Source organism: Mytilus californianus, unplaced genomic scaffold, assembly GCF_021869535.1.
Source record: "Mytilus californianus isolate M0D057914Y unplaced genomic scaffold, xbMytCali1.0.p SCAF_67, whole genome shotgun sequence".
In the NCBI taxonomy this organism is placed as follows: domain Eukaryota; kingdom Metazoa; phylum Mollusca; class Bivalvia; order Mytilida; family Mytilidae; genus Mytilus; species Mytilus californianus.
In genome coordinates, this window is record NW_026262720.1 from 435713 (window position 1) to 459074 (window position 23362).

Sequence of the window (23362 nt, forward strand, 5' to 3'; positions counted from 1 at the left end):
ATGGCCAAGTATGGTTAAGTTTGTCTCAGTAGTTTCAGAGAAAAAGATTTCTGTAAAAGATTACAAAAATTTACAAAAAATTGTTAAAAATTGACTATTAAGGGCAATAACTCCTATAGGGGTCGACTGACAATTTTGGTCATGACAACTTATTTGTAGATCTTACTTTGCTGAACATTATTGCTGTTTACAGTTTATCTCTATCTATAATAATATTCAAGATAAAAACCAAAAACTGCAAAATGTCCTTAAAATTACCAATTCAGGGGCAGCAACCCAACAACAGGTTGTCAGATTTGTCTGAAAATGTCAGGGCAGATAGATCTTGACCTGATAATCAGTTTTCTCCTATGTCAGATTTACTCTAACTGCTTTGGTTTCAGAGATATAAGCCAAAATCTACATTTTACCCCTATGTTCTATTTTTAGCCATGGCGGCCATCTTCGTTAGTTGGCGGGGTCATCGGACACATATTTTAAACTATATGCCCTAAAAATGATTGTGGCCAAGTTTGGTTAAATTTGGCCCAGTGGTTTTAGAGGAGAAGATTTTTGTAAAAGCTAACGACGACGGAGGACGACGACGACGGAAGACGGACGACGACGACGACGACGGACGACGGACGACGGACGCCAAGTGATGAGAAAAGCTCACTTGGCTCTTTGGCCAGGTGAGCTAATAAGGAGTTGAAATTTCAGTTATAGTTTGAAAAAAAAAATTCTATTGAGTAGCGTAAATTTCTATCACAAAATGCCGAAGTTTAAATTAAGTCATCGCATAGACTAGAAATAGCGTCCCTGTACCGCAAAATTTGGAAAATTAGCGCCATAGTCCGCTATTTGTCAAATCAACATGGAATAGGTGTAAACTGGAGTACAGTACGCAATGTTATCTTGAAGTAGAAGTCGGGGGATCTTTTCGCCGAACCGAACAATTTCATCAAGTTTGAAAAGTGACTGACGGTGACATTTCAACAGTTAGATCAGCATTAGCCGAACAATGTACAATGACTGGAACTGATGTTCGGCGTGAACTTGTTAGTAAAGGGTCAGTTTTGTCAAAAACTACTGTTCAAAGGATAATTTACGAAGCCGGGTACACCGCCAGTGCACCGCGTTATTGTCAGATGATTAGCTAGACAAATAAAGTGAAACGGGTCACTTTCTGTCAATAGTTGATAACAGACAATGACAATTTCGCAGACATCATCTTTACAGATGAATGCACCGTCCAGCTACATGATAATAAAGTAGTAATTTACCGCCTGAGAGACCAAGTAGCACAACCAATTCCGCAACCTAAGCATGCATTCAAACTTTATGTTTGGGGAGGTATAAGTCGCAGTGGAACAACTCGTCTTTTAATTTTTGACGGCATACTACGATCAGATTTTTTTGTAGATAAAATACCGAAAATAACATAAAATGTATTTTATTCATTTGTGTCTCATATATACAAGTAAACCCATATACTCTGAATATTACTTTTTGCTTTGCCGTAAAGTCTATAATTATCGCATGTATACGAAGTTTTCCGTCTTTATCTCACAACTCAATTTTTAAATATAATATTTTTCTTTATAATTGCAATTATTTTTTTCTAAATTAATTTTCAAATAGATGATTTCTTTCGAGAATTTTTTTTTTGACTAATACGTAAACACATTCGTTTTTGCCTGCAGACAGACCTGAAAAGTAAAATAAGTTATAATTTTAAATCGATGTGATGATTTAGAAATTTATAATTATGATAACAGCTTATGCAGAATTCTGTCAAAACACATAAACTGTGACACCTTGAACATACATGTAATTAAGATTTACATGAGATGCCTCACCTGTTATTACTTTATGTATTAAATTAATCACCTGGTACAATTGGCACGTTCCTGTACGCTTGACTGGGGACATTTAATCCGATAATTACCTCGTTTGTTAATTAAACAGAAGGTGAACATATGTTCGACATGTAGGGACATCATGGTCACCATAAATTTTATGGCCGACATTCATAAGAGAATGTCACAGGTTGTACTGTATCATAATATTTCTTTTCCCAAGTCATCCTTGGTTGTAACTGTTATAAATTCTGCTTCAAACCCAACGTTTTATAGAATTATTCTTTTTTTACTTCCCACAGCAGTAGACGAATTAGAGTGAATGACAGGTAAATGAATGCTGGCAACAGTCAACATGCAGGACTACACTGATTAAAAAATATGTTAGTCTGCATACAATCATCATTTCATACAAACAGGTATGCACACACTCCTATTGAAATACAAACAAGTCCTAATAAGACAGTAATGGACAATCTTAAGAAAAAATACATGAAACAGGCTCAAAATCCAACTTAGAAAAACTGTTTAAAGTATATTTACCTAATATTTCATTTTTAATTGATTTAACTTCCTCTGCAGAAACAGTTTTAGCCAAAATGTCGTTCAGCTCATCGGTATACAGCCTTGTTGGTGTGTTGTGGTGATCAAATCGTTTTAAAAGGTCACTTAATATATTACTTAACTCAATAAAACGTTTATCTTCAAGATGAAATATTTGAGAGTGTTGTAGTTCATTTCTTGTAAGTCTAATGCGCTCAATATCATCTCCAATAGCTATATCTGTAGTCTGAATTCTTTGCCATGGACCGCCCCATCCATTAGAAGGAATATGTTTATTAAGTTTCCTGTGCTCACTGTATAAGTACGTTATATCACAATCTCTCCTTGGACGTAGATTTGGTTTATCTTGTTTTAAAAGGTCATATAAAACATCAGCAAGAATATTCAAAGCAATCATCCCCATCTTTGCAAAATTTATTTCCTCTTTTGTGAACTGAAAAGAAGATAAAAGTAAGGTATTGTAATGTAAAATAGGAAGAAGATAATATATAATAAAGTTTAACATAAGTTTTGGTGGAATCAATTATCAGTTAACTTGGTCAAGTACTCATAAAAATTTTTCCAAGAAAAAAATCCAACTTAAAAGAAAAATCAATGATGATGGTACCTAGCATCTAAAAGTAATTTTGTGCAACTATTTGCTCAACTGGATTTTTTTTTTTCGCACAACCAAAATCTGGGAATGCTGTTCAAAACTTTATGAGGAACAATTTGCATAGAAATATTTCAGCAATATTTTTTCCTTGTACCATAAGCAGATGAAAAAGTGTGTGTTGTGTTTAATCTTTTTTTAAAATTTTTATCAATGTAAATGAAACAAAGTCAACTAAATATATTCGTGTTTAAAAGATTTCAACCATACTGTTTAAACTGGATCACAAATGTATTATTTACCATACATTGGAAGAATCCGGTCTTTTACATGGTAAATTCATGATAAGACATTTGTTTCAAATAACTAATGCATAGCTGTATGATGACTATGAAAGGAGTAAGGTCTGTACAGACCACATTTGACCCTGAACATTGGGTTCATTGTTTTATGTTCATGATGTTGATTAAAATAAAATGTTAAGCGTTGACAGTCTCTAATTTGCCATAGAGATTTCTGTTTAATGTGACCAAATTGTTTTGATTTCTATCAAATTGAGGTGCCGGTATATGAAACAAAGATAGCAGGATTCGACAAACTATATATTCGAGTCAAATATGTTTATTGTAATAACAAATAAACATTATGTTCATAAAACTTTTTTGTTGACCAATGCGCTCTACGTTTACATTCCTAAAAACCAATGCAATGAAAATATGCCTGTTAACATACACCTTATCGCTAATTGTCCGCCATTACTGGACACCACAAAGGTTGCCGTAAAATTTTAATGTCATAATATAATCTATCTGACGCCACAAAGGAAAAGTAATTGTTGTATGACGTCAATAATTCAAGCGGGGAAGATTACCGGGTCAACCGGACAGATTTCCAAATAGCGATAAGGTGTACTGAATTTTGTGGAAAATGTAATTTTGTACTATTTGTGACACCAAGAAATAATCTAAATGACCTATTTCATATCGTAATTGTTTAAGCTATGATTTATTGTCATATTGGTTAATACATCCTTATTTGAAATTTGAGCCACAAATAGGAGTCATATAGAATAGTCTCTTTTGAAACATACTGATTGCATTTAATGATTTTTTTTTATTCTAAAATGCGTAATATATAATATATAAATAACACATAGCTGACAGGGTGATAGAGCAGATTTTTACCCCGAGAAAACATTGTCAACCGATGCGAGCTCAGCCATATGTTAGTTAATTCATTATACTGAATGTTCTATCATTTTTGTCTTTTGATTGAAAGCACTTAACTTTGACATCAAGTACATAACGTTACCATGGTTACAGTTATTAGAAAAACAACAAAAGTGAACCAAGATATTTTTTTTTTATTTTGACAGTCTATGAAAAGTTGTGAGGCCATAACGTAGAACTGCATCATATTTATTTTTTAAGTATTGATGTAAAATAAAAGTCATTCCTATATTTTTAAATTAAAACATCATTAGAATTTGATTGCTTGCTTGGTTGGTTGATAAAATGCTTGCATTATATCAACATTATCAATGGACAAGTTCTTCTTATCGATCCGGTGGTTGGTTGTTGGGTGTAAATGTTGATTGGTTCCTTAGTTTATTTATTTATGAATTGATTTATTGACAGTTTGCTTAATGTAAAAAAAAGTATTGTCCAAATCATTGATTGTTTGTGTGACGTCAAGTGACGAATATTTAATGAAATTGCTTTACTCAGAGAAACAGGTTAAATATCCCCCCTTCTAAAAAAAAAAAGAGAAACAAAACGGATACTACTTCCACAATTGACGACTCTCCTGGAACATGCGAAAAAGAAAATATGATGGAATTCTAAGATTTAAATAGACATGTAAAACAACAAAAACAAAAAGTTTAAGTCCAAGGTCAAAATTTGTTTACAAGAAAACCAAATTTATACACAACAAATTGATTCAACATAAATTTCGGGGAATGCTATAGAAAAAGGTTGATTCAAGGATATTTTTGAGGAAGGTGTCAATACTTCAAAGTTCCAATAGGAATTTATAAAATTCAAGGATATTTTAGAATGGAAAATGTAGAAGGGTGATAAATCCTTAAAAGTTCCAAGAAGTACCATGATTTAGGTACAAATAAACATGATGCACTGACATGAAAACCTTCCATTTAATGGGAGCCAGCCTCTACCTTTTTTGTATATTCCTTGGAACCAAACCCTGTGTATTTTTTTTTTAAATAATGAATTGGTTCTTTATTTGGAGGATTTTTTTTTATCATTCTGTGGGTAAAGAATAAAAGTAAAGTATTTGTTACTGGACATCAAAGAAACAATCAATCAATCAATCAATATACAATATGCGCTTCTGTACATTATGAAAATGTCAATCGATTAATTACTAATATTCATTCATATAAGCAAACAAACCAAGCCAAATCGATGAATGAATGCAATTTCCGTCAAATATGACATGAAGCAAAATGTCAATCAATCAATTAAGCTATCTATCAACAATCCACACCAACCAATCTAAATGAAGAAGTAACTGATGTTATGCAAATATTTTTTCAACCAACCAATCAACCAACTTAGTGATAGAAGAGGTGGAAAGACTTCACTAGAACGTTTTACTTAAATCTACTGGAGGTTATGTTCAAAAGCTATTGTTATGCGGAGTAAATCAATAAATAAATTAACACTTTTGAGATGATCCCTTATTTAAATATCTCTGATGTAGACTCTTTACTCTCAGTTGTCCATTGTAAACATTTTTCTATCATGTCTATTACTATTCGAAGCTGTTTGTGTATATTTATCGACTCGATGAAAACTACATCCAATGCTGAACACATACTTCTGACTCCACATATCAATACTAGTTCAGTTAAGCTGTCTGTGTATGATTATCAACCCGAAAAAAGATTGAGTCCAATTCTGCACACACACTACTCACTTCATGTGAATATTAGCCGTTTGTGTATGTTTATCCATCCAACTGATAAAAGTTTACATACTACTCATTAAACATATTACATATATTAATACATAATTTTGTTTTCAGTAAAGCTGGTTCTTTTTTTGTTTTCTTTATATTTACTAAAAAAAAGTATAACAAAAATACCGAACTCCAGGGTAAATTAAAAAAGAGGGGAATTCCTTACAACTTGACGATTCAAACGTTACACTTTCTCAACCAACTGAACGAACGTAAGACTGAACATCTCCCAATTCATTCATTTTCATTTTGGGAACTGAATATGGCATGAAAATACATTGTGGTGTTACATACCCCTGCCGAACTGGCTGTAACTATTGCCTCTTCATTGACATTTGAAAATACTCTCTCACCAGCTTGGACCCGGACACGTACCTTCAAATATAAAAGCATGTCATTCATTATCAATGGAAAATATTGGTAACATCATGAAAATGTGTCAATGAGGGTGGCACCTATCATTTTCTTTCATTCTATTTTGATAAAAATAGGTTGAATAATCAACCAATTCAAGCATGCAATTATGTCTGAATTCTTTGGCTGTATACAAGTATTAGTAAAATGGGTAAATTGAAAAAAGCTACATTTTTCTTCAGAGATGTGCTACCTTTATAATAAAAAGTCCTCTGCTTAAGTTTCAAACAAGCCCGTCATTGAAATTTTAAACCCCAAACTCCTTATAGATTTTAAATGAAAAGGTAAGTCAATTTATAAGTAAAGATAATGATTGGAGTTTGGTTCATTTTGGCCGCACATTTTACGTTAAAAAGAGGAAATTTTTTTTTACATTCAGGACGAAGAAAAAAGACGCAAAGTCAAAGCAATAGCTTACATTGTCAGATTAGGTAAAAATGCTCAGTTTGTATTATCTTGAATTTACATGAATAGTCTGAATAGTTTGCATTTCAACAGCAAGAAATATTTCATATTATCCATTATCAATCTTAACATGCTAAAAAAAGTTGCTTGATTTGACGAATGTATAATATTCTGTCAGAAATTAGTTTTGAAGTAATAAAAGTAAAAATTAATCTATCTTATATCCTCATTACGTAATACTTACTGCTAGTTATACATATATCAACATGGGGATAACTTCTATGCTATAAAATAGTAGCTTGTTACCTTGGTGGATTGACCGGTAGTTTGGATTTGACTGGAGCTTTCTCTGTAAGGATTAGATCTTGGAACATTTTCAGATCTCCATGAACTTTGAGACAACTAAAATAAAAGTTACCACAATCAGATGATACCTCGTACCTTATATATAATCAAAACAGCACTCAAATCATTATGGAAACATATTACAACTTACATGTTATTTCATTGATTGCATAGATAGAGAATCTTGTATTTCTACAAGCAGATTATAGTTAAGTTTTTACAGATAGTTTCTGCAATATTCAGCTTATCTCATTACAATTCTTTGTTTGGTATTTAGACCATCTGAACTAAGAAAAGAAGGTTAAGGACATCATTGCTGCCTGATTCTGAATTAAAATATATGTCTTGCTTCTATTTTTTGGAGGAAACAATTTGAACTGTTAGCTTTTCCTAACTATCATGACTATTTTAATACACATATATAATACTTCGGTAAATACAAAGTTGATGAGTATCATATTTGAAAAGGTATCAAACGGTATAGCAATTTTCATGGAACTCTAATTGACACTTTCTTAACAAAAATATGTTTCATTTACATAATATATGGCTGTAATGTGTAAGAATATATGTTTATATCAAACTGGATCACGATAAACAATGAATTTAAAAGTGAACAATTGTTTAAATCAACAGCTATTAAGTTGTAAATTTCAGGAAGCTGTTAACGTTAGTATCCATGAAAAGCTAGGAAAATGCTCATTGGATGGATTGACGGAAGGACTTAAATAATTTAACCAATGTACCATCTTATTACAAATTTTCCTTGTAAAACTCTTCAAACATGAATAACTCTTTTACTTACATCAAATGTTCTATGTTGTTGATCTGACCATTCACCAGTGAACTCATGTACAATTTTACATGTCTCACAATAATATTTTGTATCCTGATCTTTACTAAAGTCAAATGATCCTGTTACAGACTCTGGTCTTGTTTGGCCACATTCCCACTTTTTCTCAAATTTCACATTGGACATCTTAAATCTTGTACTTATTATCTTGATTATTTCCTCTGTAAAAAAGTCAGCAATGTATTTGTACAAACCTCCTTTGATTTGTTCCCCAAATTGCAAAACCTGAATTTGAATAGCATTTGGACATTTTATTATGAGTAATTTTCTTAATTTTGTTGTCACCTGTAACTCAAATACAGCAGTTCCACTGAAAAGAGCAATTTGCTTTTTACCCTGTTTAGTAGCATCAACTTCTGCAACTCTATACTTCCTGCTTAGTGCAGCAATCAAATGATTAATAAGATGTGGTGGTAGAAACCTAAACTTGAAACACAACCAGGTGGATTTCTTACAGGTATCGTTGGTCACATTAAACATCTCATATATGTCATATTCTGGTTTTGATTTGACCATGCAAGGTACATAGTAGCAAGGTTTTTCATCAGCACCGTCAATGGTTACATATATGATAATATCAAACTTCTCCATAAAATTCAGGATAGCATCTTTATGTTTATCATGTCTATACAAAATGTTTTTTTCATTTTTAAAGATATCTTCTAAAACTTCACTATGTAATATTCCTCTAAGATTTAAATCCTTCAATTTGTCCTTCATTCTATGCCTGCTTATATCTGATTGAAATTTCTCTGCTGTTACTATGCATTTAAAGGCATCAGATAACCACTGGGTATCTAAAACGATAAATTCGGGAAGATCCTCAAAATAAACTAAAGCTCTGATTTCGTGGTGAAATTTCAAAAACAACCTTAGTTCTTCAGCACTCATTGGCATTGGTGTTTTAAGAGAGATTTGCTCAAGTTCCTTTAAGGTTATAATTGGAATTGATGACCCTGTCTTCCTTTCTTGAAGACATTTTTCCAGTTGAATAAATTTCAATGGATATTCTCTATTCCACGATTTCATTCCTCTGGCTAAATTTAAGATGTCCTGTTTCATTTTCTGGAATACACCATCATCATCCTTGTTATTTGAAATAAAGTATTGAGATCGTATATGTCCACAGGCATCATCTGAAACATCTTTCACATAGCTTTTAATCTGCTTCTGGCATTCAATCTCTATCTGTAATAAAAAAAAATGTCTTTAATACGTCTGACACAGGAAACTGAAAAAAACATGTCAATACTAATTTATCATTGTTAAACAGTGTTATAATGAGGTAACTGTCATATATATATATTTGAATTTTCACGGGAAGAAAACAGTCAGTATTCTTGGATATTAACCTGTTTATTTCAAAAGTAATACCTACAGAAATATAAAATAAATCGCATAACTGGTGAGGTCTTCTACAAAATGTCCTTCATTGCCCTCAAAAGAACTTGATTATAATACCAACTATAAATGAGACGTTGACAGATGGTGAAAATGATCATGTTGCAAAAAAACAAACACTCAAACACAAAATTGTATGACTTATATCCTACCTCCATGAAATAAAGCTTGTTCTCCTGCAGATAATGCTAAAAGCAATAACCTGTTTTGTGTAAATTACATTACATAAGTTGCTTGATAATTGAAATAGGTATTGACAATTCACTTGGAAACTCAATTTATTGCCCATGACACTTACCAAGGAGGAAATCATGGATAATCATAGGTATGTTAGGGAGCTACCATTTGATTTTTATGGGGGGGTGGGGGCTAGGATGAAATTTGAAAAAAATAGGCAGGACAGGAGTTTTGAGTAAAAAAAAGTCAGGATGAGACACTTACAAAAAAAAAAAGTTAGGCTGACAATTCAGGTAAAAAAAAAAGTCAGGATAAACTTAAAAAAAAAAGGCAGGACCGAATAGAGTGAAAAATAAAAAGGCAGGACAGAGATTACAACTAAAATAAAAATGAAGGACAAAATTCGTCAGCCTAGCCCCCCCCCCCTTCCATAAAAATCAAATGGTAGCTCCCTTATATGTTCGTATTTAAATTTTATAAGTGTCCTTATACATGTTACACACAGAGTTATATTGTTGGGTTTTCCAAGTCCTCCATGAAACCGCTTTCTGAATTATGAACATCAATTTTATCTGCAATCGAAGCCTGGCTTCAAAATTATTGTGAAACTACCTATTCTAAAGACAGCGTGAATCAGAACATTCCAAAGATCTGTTAAAGTACATATAACCTAAGACTATTTCATCTTGGAATAGTACATGTATTAAATCATTTGACTTTTCTACCCAGTAAACAAGCATTTCACGTTCAAAACTAAAAGACAAATTGAAAGATTTGGGCTGCTTTGTTTCATTAAAAAGAATGGCAAACATAGATACAAGTGTCTTGTCTTAGGAAGGGATAAATTGTGCTTTGTAAAAAAATCAATGATTCAAACAAAAAATTCTCTGAAACTGAAATCAAAATGCTTGATTTCTAGATTGACGACATATTTGCTACGTTTGATGGACATGTTTTTCAACATATAATTGGCATTCCCATGGGAACCAACTGAGCTCCTTTTCTCGCCAACTTGTTCCTTAATTCATACGAGGCGGAATTCATACCCGAGCTTCTCAGGAAGAATGAAAAAAGCCAGAATTATCCTTTAACCTCATTTTCCACTATATAGATCGATTATGTCCTCTCAACAAGAGTTTAATGATGAGGGTCTCTCAAGGATTTCTCTATATACAATTTCTCTTTATCAATTATGTTTCCCCAAAAATACACAAAAATGGGTAAAATAGGTTAGGGGTAGGGTTAAGCACTCACAACCATGTTTAACTTCGCCACATTCTTTAAGTGCCTGTCCCAAGTCAGGGGTTGTCATTGCTTATGTCTGTCATATTTGTTTTTCATAAATTGTTTTGTTATAAATTAGTTTTCTCAATGGAATTGTTTCATATTTTTCATGTCAGGGCCTTTTATAGTCAACAATACCGTATTGGTTTTTCTTATTGTTGGAGGACGTACGGTCGCCTATAATTGCTTACATCCACTTTATTTGAAGTTTGGTGGATAGTTGACTCATTGGTAATCATACCACATCTCTTTATTTTTATCAAAATGGATTTCAAGGACAATAACTCATATACAATTGACTGACGATTTTGGAAATGCTGAATAATTTGAAGTTCTAGTCCACCCCAACCTTTATGTCTTTAAGGGGTACGTTTAAGCTACAATTAAGACAAACAAATCAAATACGATTTTTTGTTTGTTTCAAACATGCAAAAACGGAATATAGAAATAAACTGCAGTTTCAGTTTGGTTCAATTTCGGTAAAATAAGCAACAAAAAAAATCCACATTATTGCAAGTCTGCAGTTCAACCTCATTTAAATCCGTATTCATGTGACCTTTTGTTCATGAAAGACTAAGCTGGAGATGGGTTACACATGTGGTACGTTAAATGAAAAGAATGTTAACTTTGGAAAAAAGGAAAATATCAAAAATATTGAACTCCAATGAAAATTTAAAACGGAAAGTCCCTTATCAAATGGCAAAATAAAAAGCCCACACAACAAACGAATGGAAAAAAACTGTCATATTCCTGACTTGGTACAGGAGTTTCCTTATGTAGACAATGGTGGATTAAACATAGTTTTATAGCTAGTTAAACCTCTCACTTGTATGACAGTCGCATAAAATTCCATTACCGGTATATTGACAACAACGTGTGAACGAAACAAACAAACATAATAGGAAAACATATCAAAAATAGGGGTACAGCAGTCAACATTGTGTTATAATATTAATCACTATAAAAACAAACAAATATGTCAACAAAAGAAAAAAAAATGGCATATAGACTAAGCACATAAGCAAAAATGAAAAACAAGAATACAAAAAAATTACTATAGCACAATAACACTATGCCGGGATGTATAAGTACCGAGCCACGAGAGAAGGATATTATCAATAAATGGGGAATGTGTCAATGGGACACAGATGATGCCCCCGCTTGCATATCATATAAAGTTATACAGGGACATAACTAAAGAACGGTAAAAGTTGCGCTACACAAATTTGTACTTGATCTGAGTTTTGTGGTAATAAGTATTGTGTATAAGTTTTATAACATTTATTTGAGGCAAACTTAAGTTAGAGAACATGAACCAAAAATTCAGCAATTTTCCCATTTGTAAAGGAGCATAACTCTAGAACAGTTGAAGTGACACAACCAAAATTCAAACTTGATCTGTATTTTGTGGTAATAAGCATTGTGTATAAATTTCATAACATTTTGTTGAGGCAAACTCAAGTTAGAGAACGGAAACAAAAAATTTAGCAACTTTTCCATTTATAAAGGGACATAATTCTAGAACCGGTAAAGTGATACAAAATTCAAACTTGATCTGTGTTTTGTGGTAATAAGCATTGTGCATAAGTTTCATATCATTTGGTTGAGGAAAACTAAAGTAAGAGAACGGAAACAAAAAATTTAGCAACTTTTCCATTTATAAAGGGGCATAACTCTAGATCCGTTTAAGTGATGCCACCAAAATTCAAACTTGATCTGTGTTTTGTTTTAATAAGTATTGTGTATAAGTTTCATATCATTTGGTTGAGGCAAACTAAAGTCAGAAAACGGAAACCAACTATGGGACGTACGGACGGACTGACGGACGGTCGATATACGTACAGACGAACAAGGGTAAAACTTAATGCCCCCTCCACTAAGGCGGGGGCATAAAAATGGACAAAAAAAGACAAATGGTGGATGACATTGGAAAGTGAATCAAGGGAGCCAGCGAGAAGATCCACTTTGTTGACTGAAGAAACCAAAAAAAAAAATATCCACCTATACAGGTAAAACTTTGTTCTTTGTTTGACCTTTTTAACTTTGTTGATTCGCGCGTCACTGATGAGTCTATTGTAGACAAAAAGTGTTTCTGGTGTACCAATTTTAATCTTGGTATCAATGGTGAGTTTTTTGTCCCTTTTTGTTTTCTTTATTAATACAATTATGTTAGTAAGCACACAACATATAAAAATAAGAAGATGTGGTATGATTGCAAATGAATCAACTATCCAACAAAATTCAAAAGAAGTGGATGTAAGCAATGATAGACTATAAGACTATCCAAAAGCTATTTACCTTTCTTATGAATCGTAGGAGTTAAAGTTTTGAATTACAAAATGTATGACAAAAAGTAAAATCACAAAAATACTGACCTCCAAGGAAAATTGTTAATTAAACTGTATGCAGTCAAATTATGAAAAGAAAATTAGGGTTAGAGGGCAAAACTTTTAATTGCATTATACATTGATAAAACCAGAAGATTAGGAATATCTGACAAAATGTCAAAAAGAAGACTAGGCAACATCCTTAATTTATATATTTATCTGTATAATCAAAAGTTATTCTTGTATGGAAACAAAATGGATCCATAAATAAACAAAATTCCTAAGTAAGAAAAGAGTGAATTTTAAGTACAAAATTTTTTTTTTATATATTTCTAATTCCTGAAATAAACCCAAATGTTATAATTAAGACAATATTTGTAAATGTAATTGTTGACCTTTGACCCCAATATGCATATTGTGACCACTTTTCAGGCTTAAAGCATCATTATTCTGAAAGATCACTTATTTGTCTTTTTTTATGGATAAATAATCAAGACTTGTGTTCGATGGGTGCAGTTTTTAATTAATTTGTTTATATGTCTACCGTTAGTAACAAGTGTGCAGATCCTGAGATTTCATGCTTTCCTTACTAACGATGAAAGATAGGTTGAAAGCATTTAAGATCAAGGTTTCATTACAAATATCATGCAACCCTATCATTATCTAGATCCAGTAAAATATAGACAGCCAATTCTATTATGTATGTTTTATTGGATATCAATTGAATTTCAATTTCAATGAATTTACCCCTCCTATTGATGGGGTCATATTGAGTTCAAAGTTCAGCCACCATGGTAATCTAAGTCTTGTTAATTCCTGTATACTTAACTCTGTTTTTACAGTTATAATGATTTCTTTCTGCCTTCACTTGATATGGGTAAATTTTCTACAAAAAGAAATGTCTGTACCAAGTCAGAATTATGACAGTTGTTTTCCATTAGTTTAATGTGTTTAAGTTTTTGATTTTGACATTTGATAAGGGACTTTCAAATTTGAAATTGAGTTCTGTTTTTTTGTTATTTTACTTTTTTTATATTGTATATATTTGTACAGTGTCTTTACACACCTTTTCTCCCTTTGAAAGCCTGACTTTGTCTTTATGTGAACCAACAAGAATCACTGGTGGATCGAGAATATTTGTTTCCTGTGTCTCAGTACTTTCATCTATTTTAGCAGTAAAACTTTCAGGTTTATTTTGCTGATCGTCAAGTCTACAGTAGCAATGTATTGAATTCATCCACAACTGAAACATTTCTACAAAATAATGATTGCAGCATGTATATCAATGTTAATGTTTCAATCTATCTTAAATGCATCCTATATTGGCCGCTGCATCAATTTCAATTGTTCTAAAATAAGATTAACACTTTCAACTGTGAGCTACTGCTCATAAATGATATCCTGCTATAAATAAGAATATGTGGTATGAGTACCAATGAGACAACTCTCCATCCAATTCACAATGTGTACAAAGTAAAAAATTATAGGTCAAAGTACGGCCTTCAACATGGAGCGTTGGCTTACACCGAACAGCAAGCTATAAATTGCCCCAAAATGACTATATATAGTGTAAACAATTCAAACAGGAAAACCAACGGTCTAATCTATATAAAAAAGGAATAAAATGCTCCGCTGGGCGCAGCTTGATACGACCGCAGAGGTCGAACCCTGAACAGTTGGGGCAAGTATAGACACAACATTCAAGCTTGATACAGCACTGAATTTGGATTGTGATTAAATATTTGACACAGCATAGGTTTCTGACACAGAATGAATGTGGTCTAAGAACTTAAAAAATTTTAATTTACCTATTCAAACCATATCATTATTATTTGCTTTCATATATAAATCAGAAATAACCAATTTAAAATGGAAAATTTTAAAGAAAAAAAAAGGAAAAAAAGGAACAAAAAAATCACCCCCCCCCCCCCCCCCCAATTTTTTAAACCCACTTATGATTCATCACCCACAAACTCTATCCCAGCCTTTCCTTTGTGGCATGGTACCTTGCAGTACAATTTCAGACAGATCAATACACTTGAACACAAGTTATATTATGGAAACTAGAAAAATGCTTGTTTTTTGGCCCCAAAAAATTCCCAAATGTTTAGGGCAATTACCCCCAAACTCAAACCCATCTTTCCCTTTGTGATATGGAACCTTGTAGTACAATTTCATAAAGATCCATACACTTACACACAAGTTATTGTCCTGAAACTAGAAAATGCTTGTTTTTTGCCACTTTTTTGCCTCTAATTCCTAAAATTTTAAAGCAATTACCCCGAAAATCAATCCCAGCCTTCCCTTTGTGGTATGGTACCTTGCAGTACAATTTCAGAGAGATCCATACACTTGAACACAAGTTATTGTCTGGAAACTAAAAAAATGCTTATTTTCGGCCCCTTTTTCCTAAACGTTTAAGGCAATTACCCCCAAACTCAATTCCAGCTTTTCCTTTGTGATATGAAACCTTGTAGTACAATTTCAGAAAGATCCATACAATTACACACAAGTTATTGTCCTGAAACTAGAAAAATGCTTGTTTTTTGCCCCTTTTTGGCCTCTAATTCCTAAAATTTTGAGGCAATTACCCCCAAAATCAATCCCAGCCTTCCCTTTGTGGTATGGTACCTTACAGTACAATTTCAGAGAGATCCATACACTTGAACACAAATTATTGTCTGGAAACTAAAAAAATGCTTATTTTCAGCCCTTTTTTGGCCCCTTATTCCTAAACGTTTCGGGCAATTACCCCCAAAATCAATCCCAGCATTCCCTTTTTGATATGGAACTTTGTGGTACATTGTCAGAGAGATCCATACACTAACACACAAGTTATGTCTGGAAGTTACAAAAATGCTTATTTTTGGCCCCTTTTTGGCCCCTTATTCCTTTACAGTTAGTACCATAACCCCCAAAATCAGTCCCAACCTTCCTTTTGTAGTATTAAACCTTATGGTAAAATTTCATAGAGATCCATACACTTAAACTAAAGTTAGAGTGCCAAAACCAATGTGTCTTCGGAAGACAACAATGACGACGCCAACGTCATACCAATATACGACCGCAAAAATTTTGCGGTCGTATAAAAACAAGTGAAATTGCGAGCTACTGCTCACTGATGATACCCCCGCCCAAATATTTCGGTAAACAGGAAGTTGTTGAGTGATGAATCTGAAAACGCATCACACGGTATAGCTGACTTATATAAAACCTGAAACCAAATTTCAGAAATCTATGTATTGTATTTCCCGAGAATGACAAAAATTTTCATCTTGGCTATCATGTGTAAAATGATACAAGTGTTCGGTAAACAGGAAGTTGTTGAGTGATGAATCTGAAAACACATCACACGGTATAGCTGACTTATATAAACCCTGAAACCAAATTTCAGAAATCCTTGTAATGTAGTTCCTGAGAAAGATGCGACGAACGGACGGACGGATGGACTGACGGATGGACGGACGGACTGAGCTAAAACAGTATACCCCCACTTTTTTAAAGCGGGGGTATAACGAGAAACACTTATGAACCACACCAACAAACGACAACTGCGGAACAACAGGCTCCTGACTTAGGACAGGTGCATACAAATGTATAAGCCACTTTATAGTCTATCATGTGTAAAGTTAAAAAGCAATAAATATGAAAAGACATCACATATTTTAGCATGCTCATGTAAATGTTGATTGAAATTTTCAGAGGGCTATGAATTGTATTTTCTGAGATAAATGAGACAAACATTTCTTGCATTGTCATTATATATAATTATGTGTAAGAAAACCTGTATTAAGGTATGTGTTATACAGGAAGTTTAAAATCAACAAATTGGGAAATACCTCACACAAAATACCGTATAGCGGTTTATTTTCGCGGGTGTAAAATTTTGCGATTTAGAGGCAACAAAGTATACGAAAAAATTTTGCGGCTTTTATTTTGGTGGATTCTTAAATCCCAATTAAATATTTTGGGGAATACTGAAATTGTTGCAGATAAAAAGCTGTAAAAATTGAGAAGCAAGTGTCTATATTTTATGGTTAATTTTTTTACCAGAATGACGTCTTATTTATTGATTATATTCTGATACAGTTACAGCTGATTGCATTGAGTGTGTAGGTAAAGGTAATATCTTTGGTTAGCTTGCTTGCTAGCTGAACCGTGGAGTCATTATTAGGTTAGGTAAACTACCCTCCTTTAGGAGTAGACTAGTCCGACAGATAACCAATCTATCTGTCTGTAGGACTAGGCTACTTCGAAAGGAGGGTAGTATACCTTACCTAATACTGACTTCACAGTTCAGCTAGCAAGCAAGCTAACCAAAGATATTACCTTTACCTACACACTCAATGCAAGTGGCAGTAATCAATAGAATACAGGTAACTTAGATATTTGTCACAGGTATACACACTTCTTTAAATTTTACGGTTGATAAGTTACGAAATTGACCCGACCTTTGATATACTTACTAATTAGGTTATAAAATTATCAAGAGTGACTTACAACTCTTATGCAATTTGACACTAATTAATAAGGGTAATTACCTGATAGAGTACCTAACACTCTTAATCTATTTGACACTAATTGATAAGGGTATACACACCTGACAGCCATTTTATAAAATACATGTATGTTCAATGCCCTTTGGCATTTATGTTGTTAAAACTAACCTATACCGCATAAATTTTCGCGGAATTTATTTTTGAGATTTTCATTTATCCGCCAAAATAAGCAAAAAAAAAACCTTGTGAAAATAACCCGCTATACGGTAGTGTTTTCACATGAAGCCTGATTACAATACCAGGAAGCTCTGACTTGTATTTCCCGGAAAAAAAAAGTTGACGAGCAAAGATTGTGAATAAAATGCTCCGCTGGGGCGCAGCTTGATACGACCGCAGAGGTCGAACCCTGAACAGTTGGGGCAAGTATGGACACAACATTCAAGCTTGATACAGCACTGAATTTGGATTGTAATTAAACAGTTGACACAGCATAGGTTTCTGACACAGAATGAATGTGGTCTAAGAACTTAAAAATTTTTAATTTATCTATTCAAACCATATCATTATTATTTGCTTTTATATATAAATCAGAAATAACCAATTTAAAATGGAAAATTTTAAAGAAAAAAAAGGAAACAACCCCCCACCCCCCCCCCCCCCCCCCAATTTTTTGAACCCCCTTATGATTCATCACCCCCAAACTCAATCCCAGCCTTCCCTTTGTGGTATGGTACTTTGCAGTACACATACATGTATTGGACTGTGAAACTCAGATCAGGAGTTTGGGAAATTTTGGTCAGGAGATTAGGACTCAGATCAGGAGGTTTTTAATCGACATAAATTCTGTCGTAAATGTAACCGTGTGCTGTAGAAATTGTCTGTTAAAGTGTGTTTTCTTCAACTTTCCATCCGAATGTATTATGTTTATAGTACCCTTGTACTTATAAATTTTCTCTATCTTTTTAAACTTTGAACTTGTTCAATCTAACATTCTTCTTTATTAGTATGTTTAAATTTTTTAGGTCATATCTTTTTGACCATTATTCATTGCAATCTGAACATTTGCTTATCTATCTGCAAGTAGATCTTATTTTTATATCTATATGCAAGTAGATTTTTTTTTTTATCTTTATTATGCAAGTAGATTTTTAATGCATGATAAGTAACACATTCCAACTGTGATCATGGGTCATAGTTATTATATAAATTTCAATTTAAGCCTTGAAAGGAAGTTAAGACCCCTCAAATAATTTTCAAATTATTATTTTTTTATTTGTCCTAAGACATTTAAAATCATTTAATTACCATCCTTTTATGATTATTTGTTCAATTTATATTTTATTTATATTCTTTTAAAAATTTACATTATTTAAAGGAAAATAACTTAAAACTGGATAAATCAAGGGAAGTAACCCAACATTCATTTTAAATAGAAAGTTTTATTACACAACGGCAATTAGCCTGAGGTAAAAATCGTTGATTACCAGTATGTTTGACACCCAAGGTGACAAGTGAAGCCATATAATTATGCATGTTAATTGATTTACAGATAAAATATAACTTCAGGTAATGTCAGTTACACCAGATATGTTGGGCTGAAATTTTTCATTCATGAAATATTTCATACACAGGATTTTTTTGTCTTCAACGGGAGGAGACCCCTGAAAACGGGATTATTGTACTCACGTTGGGAGGTTCATATGTATGAGTACAATTTCTGAGAGATCCATACACTTGAACACAAGTTATTGTCTTGAAACTAGAAACATGCATGTTTTTTGGCCCCTTTATGGCCCCAAATTCCTAAACATTTAGGGCAATTACCCCCAAACTCAAACCCAGCTTTCCCTTTGTGATATGGAACCTTGCAGTACAATTTCATAAAGATCCATACACTTACACACAAGTTATTGTCCTGAAACTAGAAAAATGCTTGTTTTTTTTTGCCCCTTTATGGCCCCTAATTCCTCAAATTTCTAGGGAATTACCCCCAAAATCAATCCCAGCCTTCCCTTTGTGGTATGGTACCTTGCAGTACAATTTCAGAGAGATCCATACACTTGAACACAAGTTATTGTCTGGAAACTAGAAAAATGCTAATTTTTGGCCCCTTTTTGGCCCCTTATTCCTAAACGTTGTGGGCAATTACCCCCAAAATCAATTCTAGCTTTTCCTTTGTGATATGGAACCTTGTAGTACAATTTCATAAAGATCCATACACTTACACACAAGTTATTGTCATGAAACTAGAAAAATGCTTGTTTTTTGCCCCTTTTTGGCCTCTAATTCCTAAAATTTGGAGGCAATTACCCCCAAAATCAATCCCAGCATTCCCTTTGTGATATGGAACCTTGTGGTACAATGTCAGAGAGATCCACACACTTACACACAAGTTATTGTCATGAAACTAGAAAAATGCTTGTTTTTTGCCCCTTTTTGGCCCCTAATTCCTAAAATTTGGAGGCAATTACCCAAAAAATCAATCCCAGCATTCCCTTTGTGATATGGAACCTTGTGGTACAATGTCAGAGAGATCCATACACTAACACACAAGTTATGTCTGGAAGTTACAAAAATGCTTATTTTTGGCCCCTAATTCCTTAACTGTTGGTACCATAACCCCCAAAATCAATCCCCACCTTCCTTTTGTGGTATTGAACCTTATGGTAAAATTTCATAGAGATCCATTCACTTAAACTAAAGTTAGAGTGCGAAAACCAATGTGTCTTCGGACGACGACGCTGGACATAGACGACGACGACGCCAACGTCATACCAATATACGACCCAAAAAATTTTTTTGCGCTCGTATAAAAACATCACACAGTATATCATGAATGTGAAATATATTACCCAGTATATCATTCACGAATACTGAAGTCTGATACCAAATTACTGGAACCTTATAAAAACCTTAAAGAAATTTCATCGGACGACTAACAGAGCGACAGGGTATACACTGTATACATCAACTCTTTCTGAGTAGGGGTACAAAGATGGATCAAGGTTCTCTTGTAGAATGCAGAAGTTTCAAATTACGCTCAATAATACCTAAATGCTAAGTTTCTTCAAGCATTGTTTATATTTTAAAAAAGAATTGAAATCGGTCAAGATCTTTGTGGACAGCTCAAGCAGGAAAAAAACTTTTTCATGTTTATACTGAATTCACACATGATAAAAGACAAAATCTAAAAATATAATTGAACAGAAAAGATATTTGGTGTACATGTATTGATCCATACAGCAAATGTACAAGATAAATGAAACAACACTTTATAAATTTTTTTGCTTCAGAAGCACTTTTCAGGATTTACCTCCTTCACGAGTTGGTTCACCGTTATGGAATATCTGTTATATAGATGATATCGGATATGTTCCTTATGTCGTAACTACAATCCCGTTCCCTTTTCACGAATGTGACCTACCGAATTAGACTTTTTACCTTTATTTGTGACATTTTTACCTATTGTGTCTGTTTGTTTTGTTCACGCATCATTATCAATATTATTAAATGTGATGCGGCTATCGTAAAAGTGAGAGGTTTAGCGCTATAAAACCAGGTTCAATCCACCATTTTCTACATTTGAAAATGCCTGTACCAAGTCAGGAATATGACAGTTGTTGTCCATTCTTTTGATGTGTTTTGTCATTTGATTTTGCCATGTGATAAGGGACTTTCCGATTGAATTTTCCTCGGAGTTCAGTATTTTTGTGATTTTACTTTTCATTAGGAACACTCCAACCTAATCATTTGAAACTAAGGGATATACATAAATATGTAGAAACGTTAAGAGTTGTATGACCAAAGGAATGTTACAAGAATATCAAAATTTGTGAGGCCTGTGAGCCCTTAGCGGGGCAATGGCAGAAAACCTCCTGAAAGATTCAAGGGGCAAATTTAAGCCCCCGAAAGCTCATGAATTATCAAGAAAGTGCATTTCTGTCATTAAATACTGATCAATAGCAAAATATTCCGTTAATGGACACATGAAATAATTAATTTTCATAAATGGCCAGGTGTAATATAAAAATTTGTAAAGGGTTCCTTGGAACCATGTGTCTCACCTAGGATTGCTGATGTCAGTGTAGAAGTGTAATAATGACTCTAAAGATTTAATCCATTTTTCAGTCAAATACAGGATTAAAAAAAAAATCGAACTATGTTTTAAATGGTTTTTCTTGATCTTGAAGATTCCCTTATTTCCAAGTTTCATATCAATCTATCAAAGTTTACACATTTATCACGTCAACAGAAATTAATCCCAGACCGTCTGTTAATTGCAAAAAAAATAAATGGGGAATGTGTCCATGAAGATCAGTAAAAGTAACACTACTCAAATTTGTACTTGATCTGAGTTTTGTGGTAATAAGCATTGTGTACAAGTTTCATAACATTTGGTTGAGGCTAACTTAAGTGAGAGAATGGAAACAAGAAATTCGGCAATTCTTTCATTTGTAAAGGGGCATAACTCTAGAACGGTTAAAGTGAAGCCACCAAAATTCAAACTTGATCTGTGTGTTAAGGTAATAAGCATTGTGTATAAGTTTCATAACATTTGGTTGAGGCAAATTAAAGTTAGAGAACAGAAACGAAAAAATATAGCAATTTTTCCATTTGTTAAGGGGCATAACTCTAGAAAGATTGAAGTGACACCGCCAAAATCCAAACTTGATCTGTGTTTTGTAGTAATAAGCATTGTGTAAAAGTTTCATAACATTTGGTTGAGGCAAACTAAAGTTAGAGAACGGAAAACAACTTTGGGAAGTACTGCGTACTAACAGACGGACAAGGGTAAAACTTAATGCCCCCTCCGCTATGGCGGGGTCATACAAAAACAAGAGTGCACACGCTGAAATGTCTCGCCTGCTTTACTGACCATTGATTTTATGTTGATAGTCCTAAAAATAAAGCTTTACTACAAGTATCACATGAACTTAACATGATCCAAGAAAATGAAGTCAAGGTCAGATAAACCAAACTGGAAATACATGTTCACCTAACAATCATTCCATACACCAAATATAGTTGACCTATTGCTTATCGTTTCTTAGAAACGAACTTAACCAGGAAACCTTAACATTGACCAATGAAACATGAAAAAAAGGTCAAGGTCAGGTGAACCATGCCAGACAGACATGTACACCTTACAATCAATCCATCCATTACATATAGTTGACTTACTGCTCATAGTATCTAAGAAATAAACTTAAACATGAAAACTTAACATTGACCAATAAACCATGAAAATGAGGTCAAGGTCAGATGATACCTGCCAGACAGACATATACACCTTACAATCATTCCATACACCAAATATTGTTGACCTATTGCTTATAGTTTAAGAAAAACAGACCAAAACATAAAAATCTAACACTGAGCAATGAACCGTGAAACTGAGGTCAAGTTAAAAAAAAACTGTCAGACTGACATGTACGTCGTAAAATATTTCCATACACCAAATATAGTTGACCTATTGCATATATTATTAGAAAAAAAAGACCAAAACACAAAAACTTAACTTTAACCACTGAACCATGACAATGGTCAGATGACACCTGCCAGTTGGTCATGTACACCTTACCATCATTCCATACACCAGATATAGTAGACCTATTGCTTATTGTATCTGAAATATGGACTTGTCCATTGTCGTGCCTGTCAAACAGTTTTCATCTGACCTC

The 23362-nt window shown here is 33.3% G+C and overlaps 1 protein-coding gene across 1 annotated transcript in view; it reads right to left on the reverse strand.

Moving 5' to 3' along the window:
* The window catches only part of LOC127707359 (uncharacterized), a 51041-nt gene that overhangs the window by 11955 nt on the left and 15724 nt on the right, over positions 1-23362 (reverse strand). The window contains exons 3-7 of the mRNA XM_052211863.1: positions 14249-14436; positions 7946-9181; positions 7102-7197; positions 6271-6351; positions 2382-2835 (exon numbers count right to left, since the gene is read on the reverse strand). Coding sequence (XP_052067823.1) covers positions 2382-2835; positions 6271-6351; positions 7102-7197; positions 7946-9181; positions 14249-14436 — 2055 coding nt within the window. The remainder of the gene's footprint in view (positions 1-2381; positions 2836-6270; positions 6352-7101; positions 7198-7945; positions 9182-14248; positions 14437-23362) is intronic.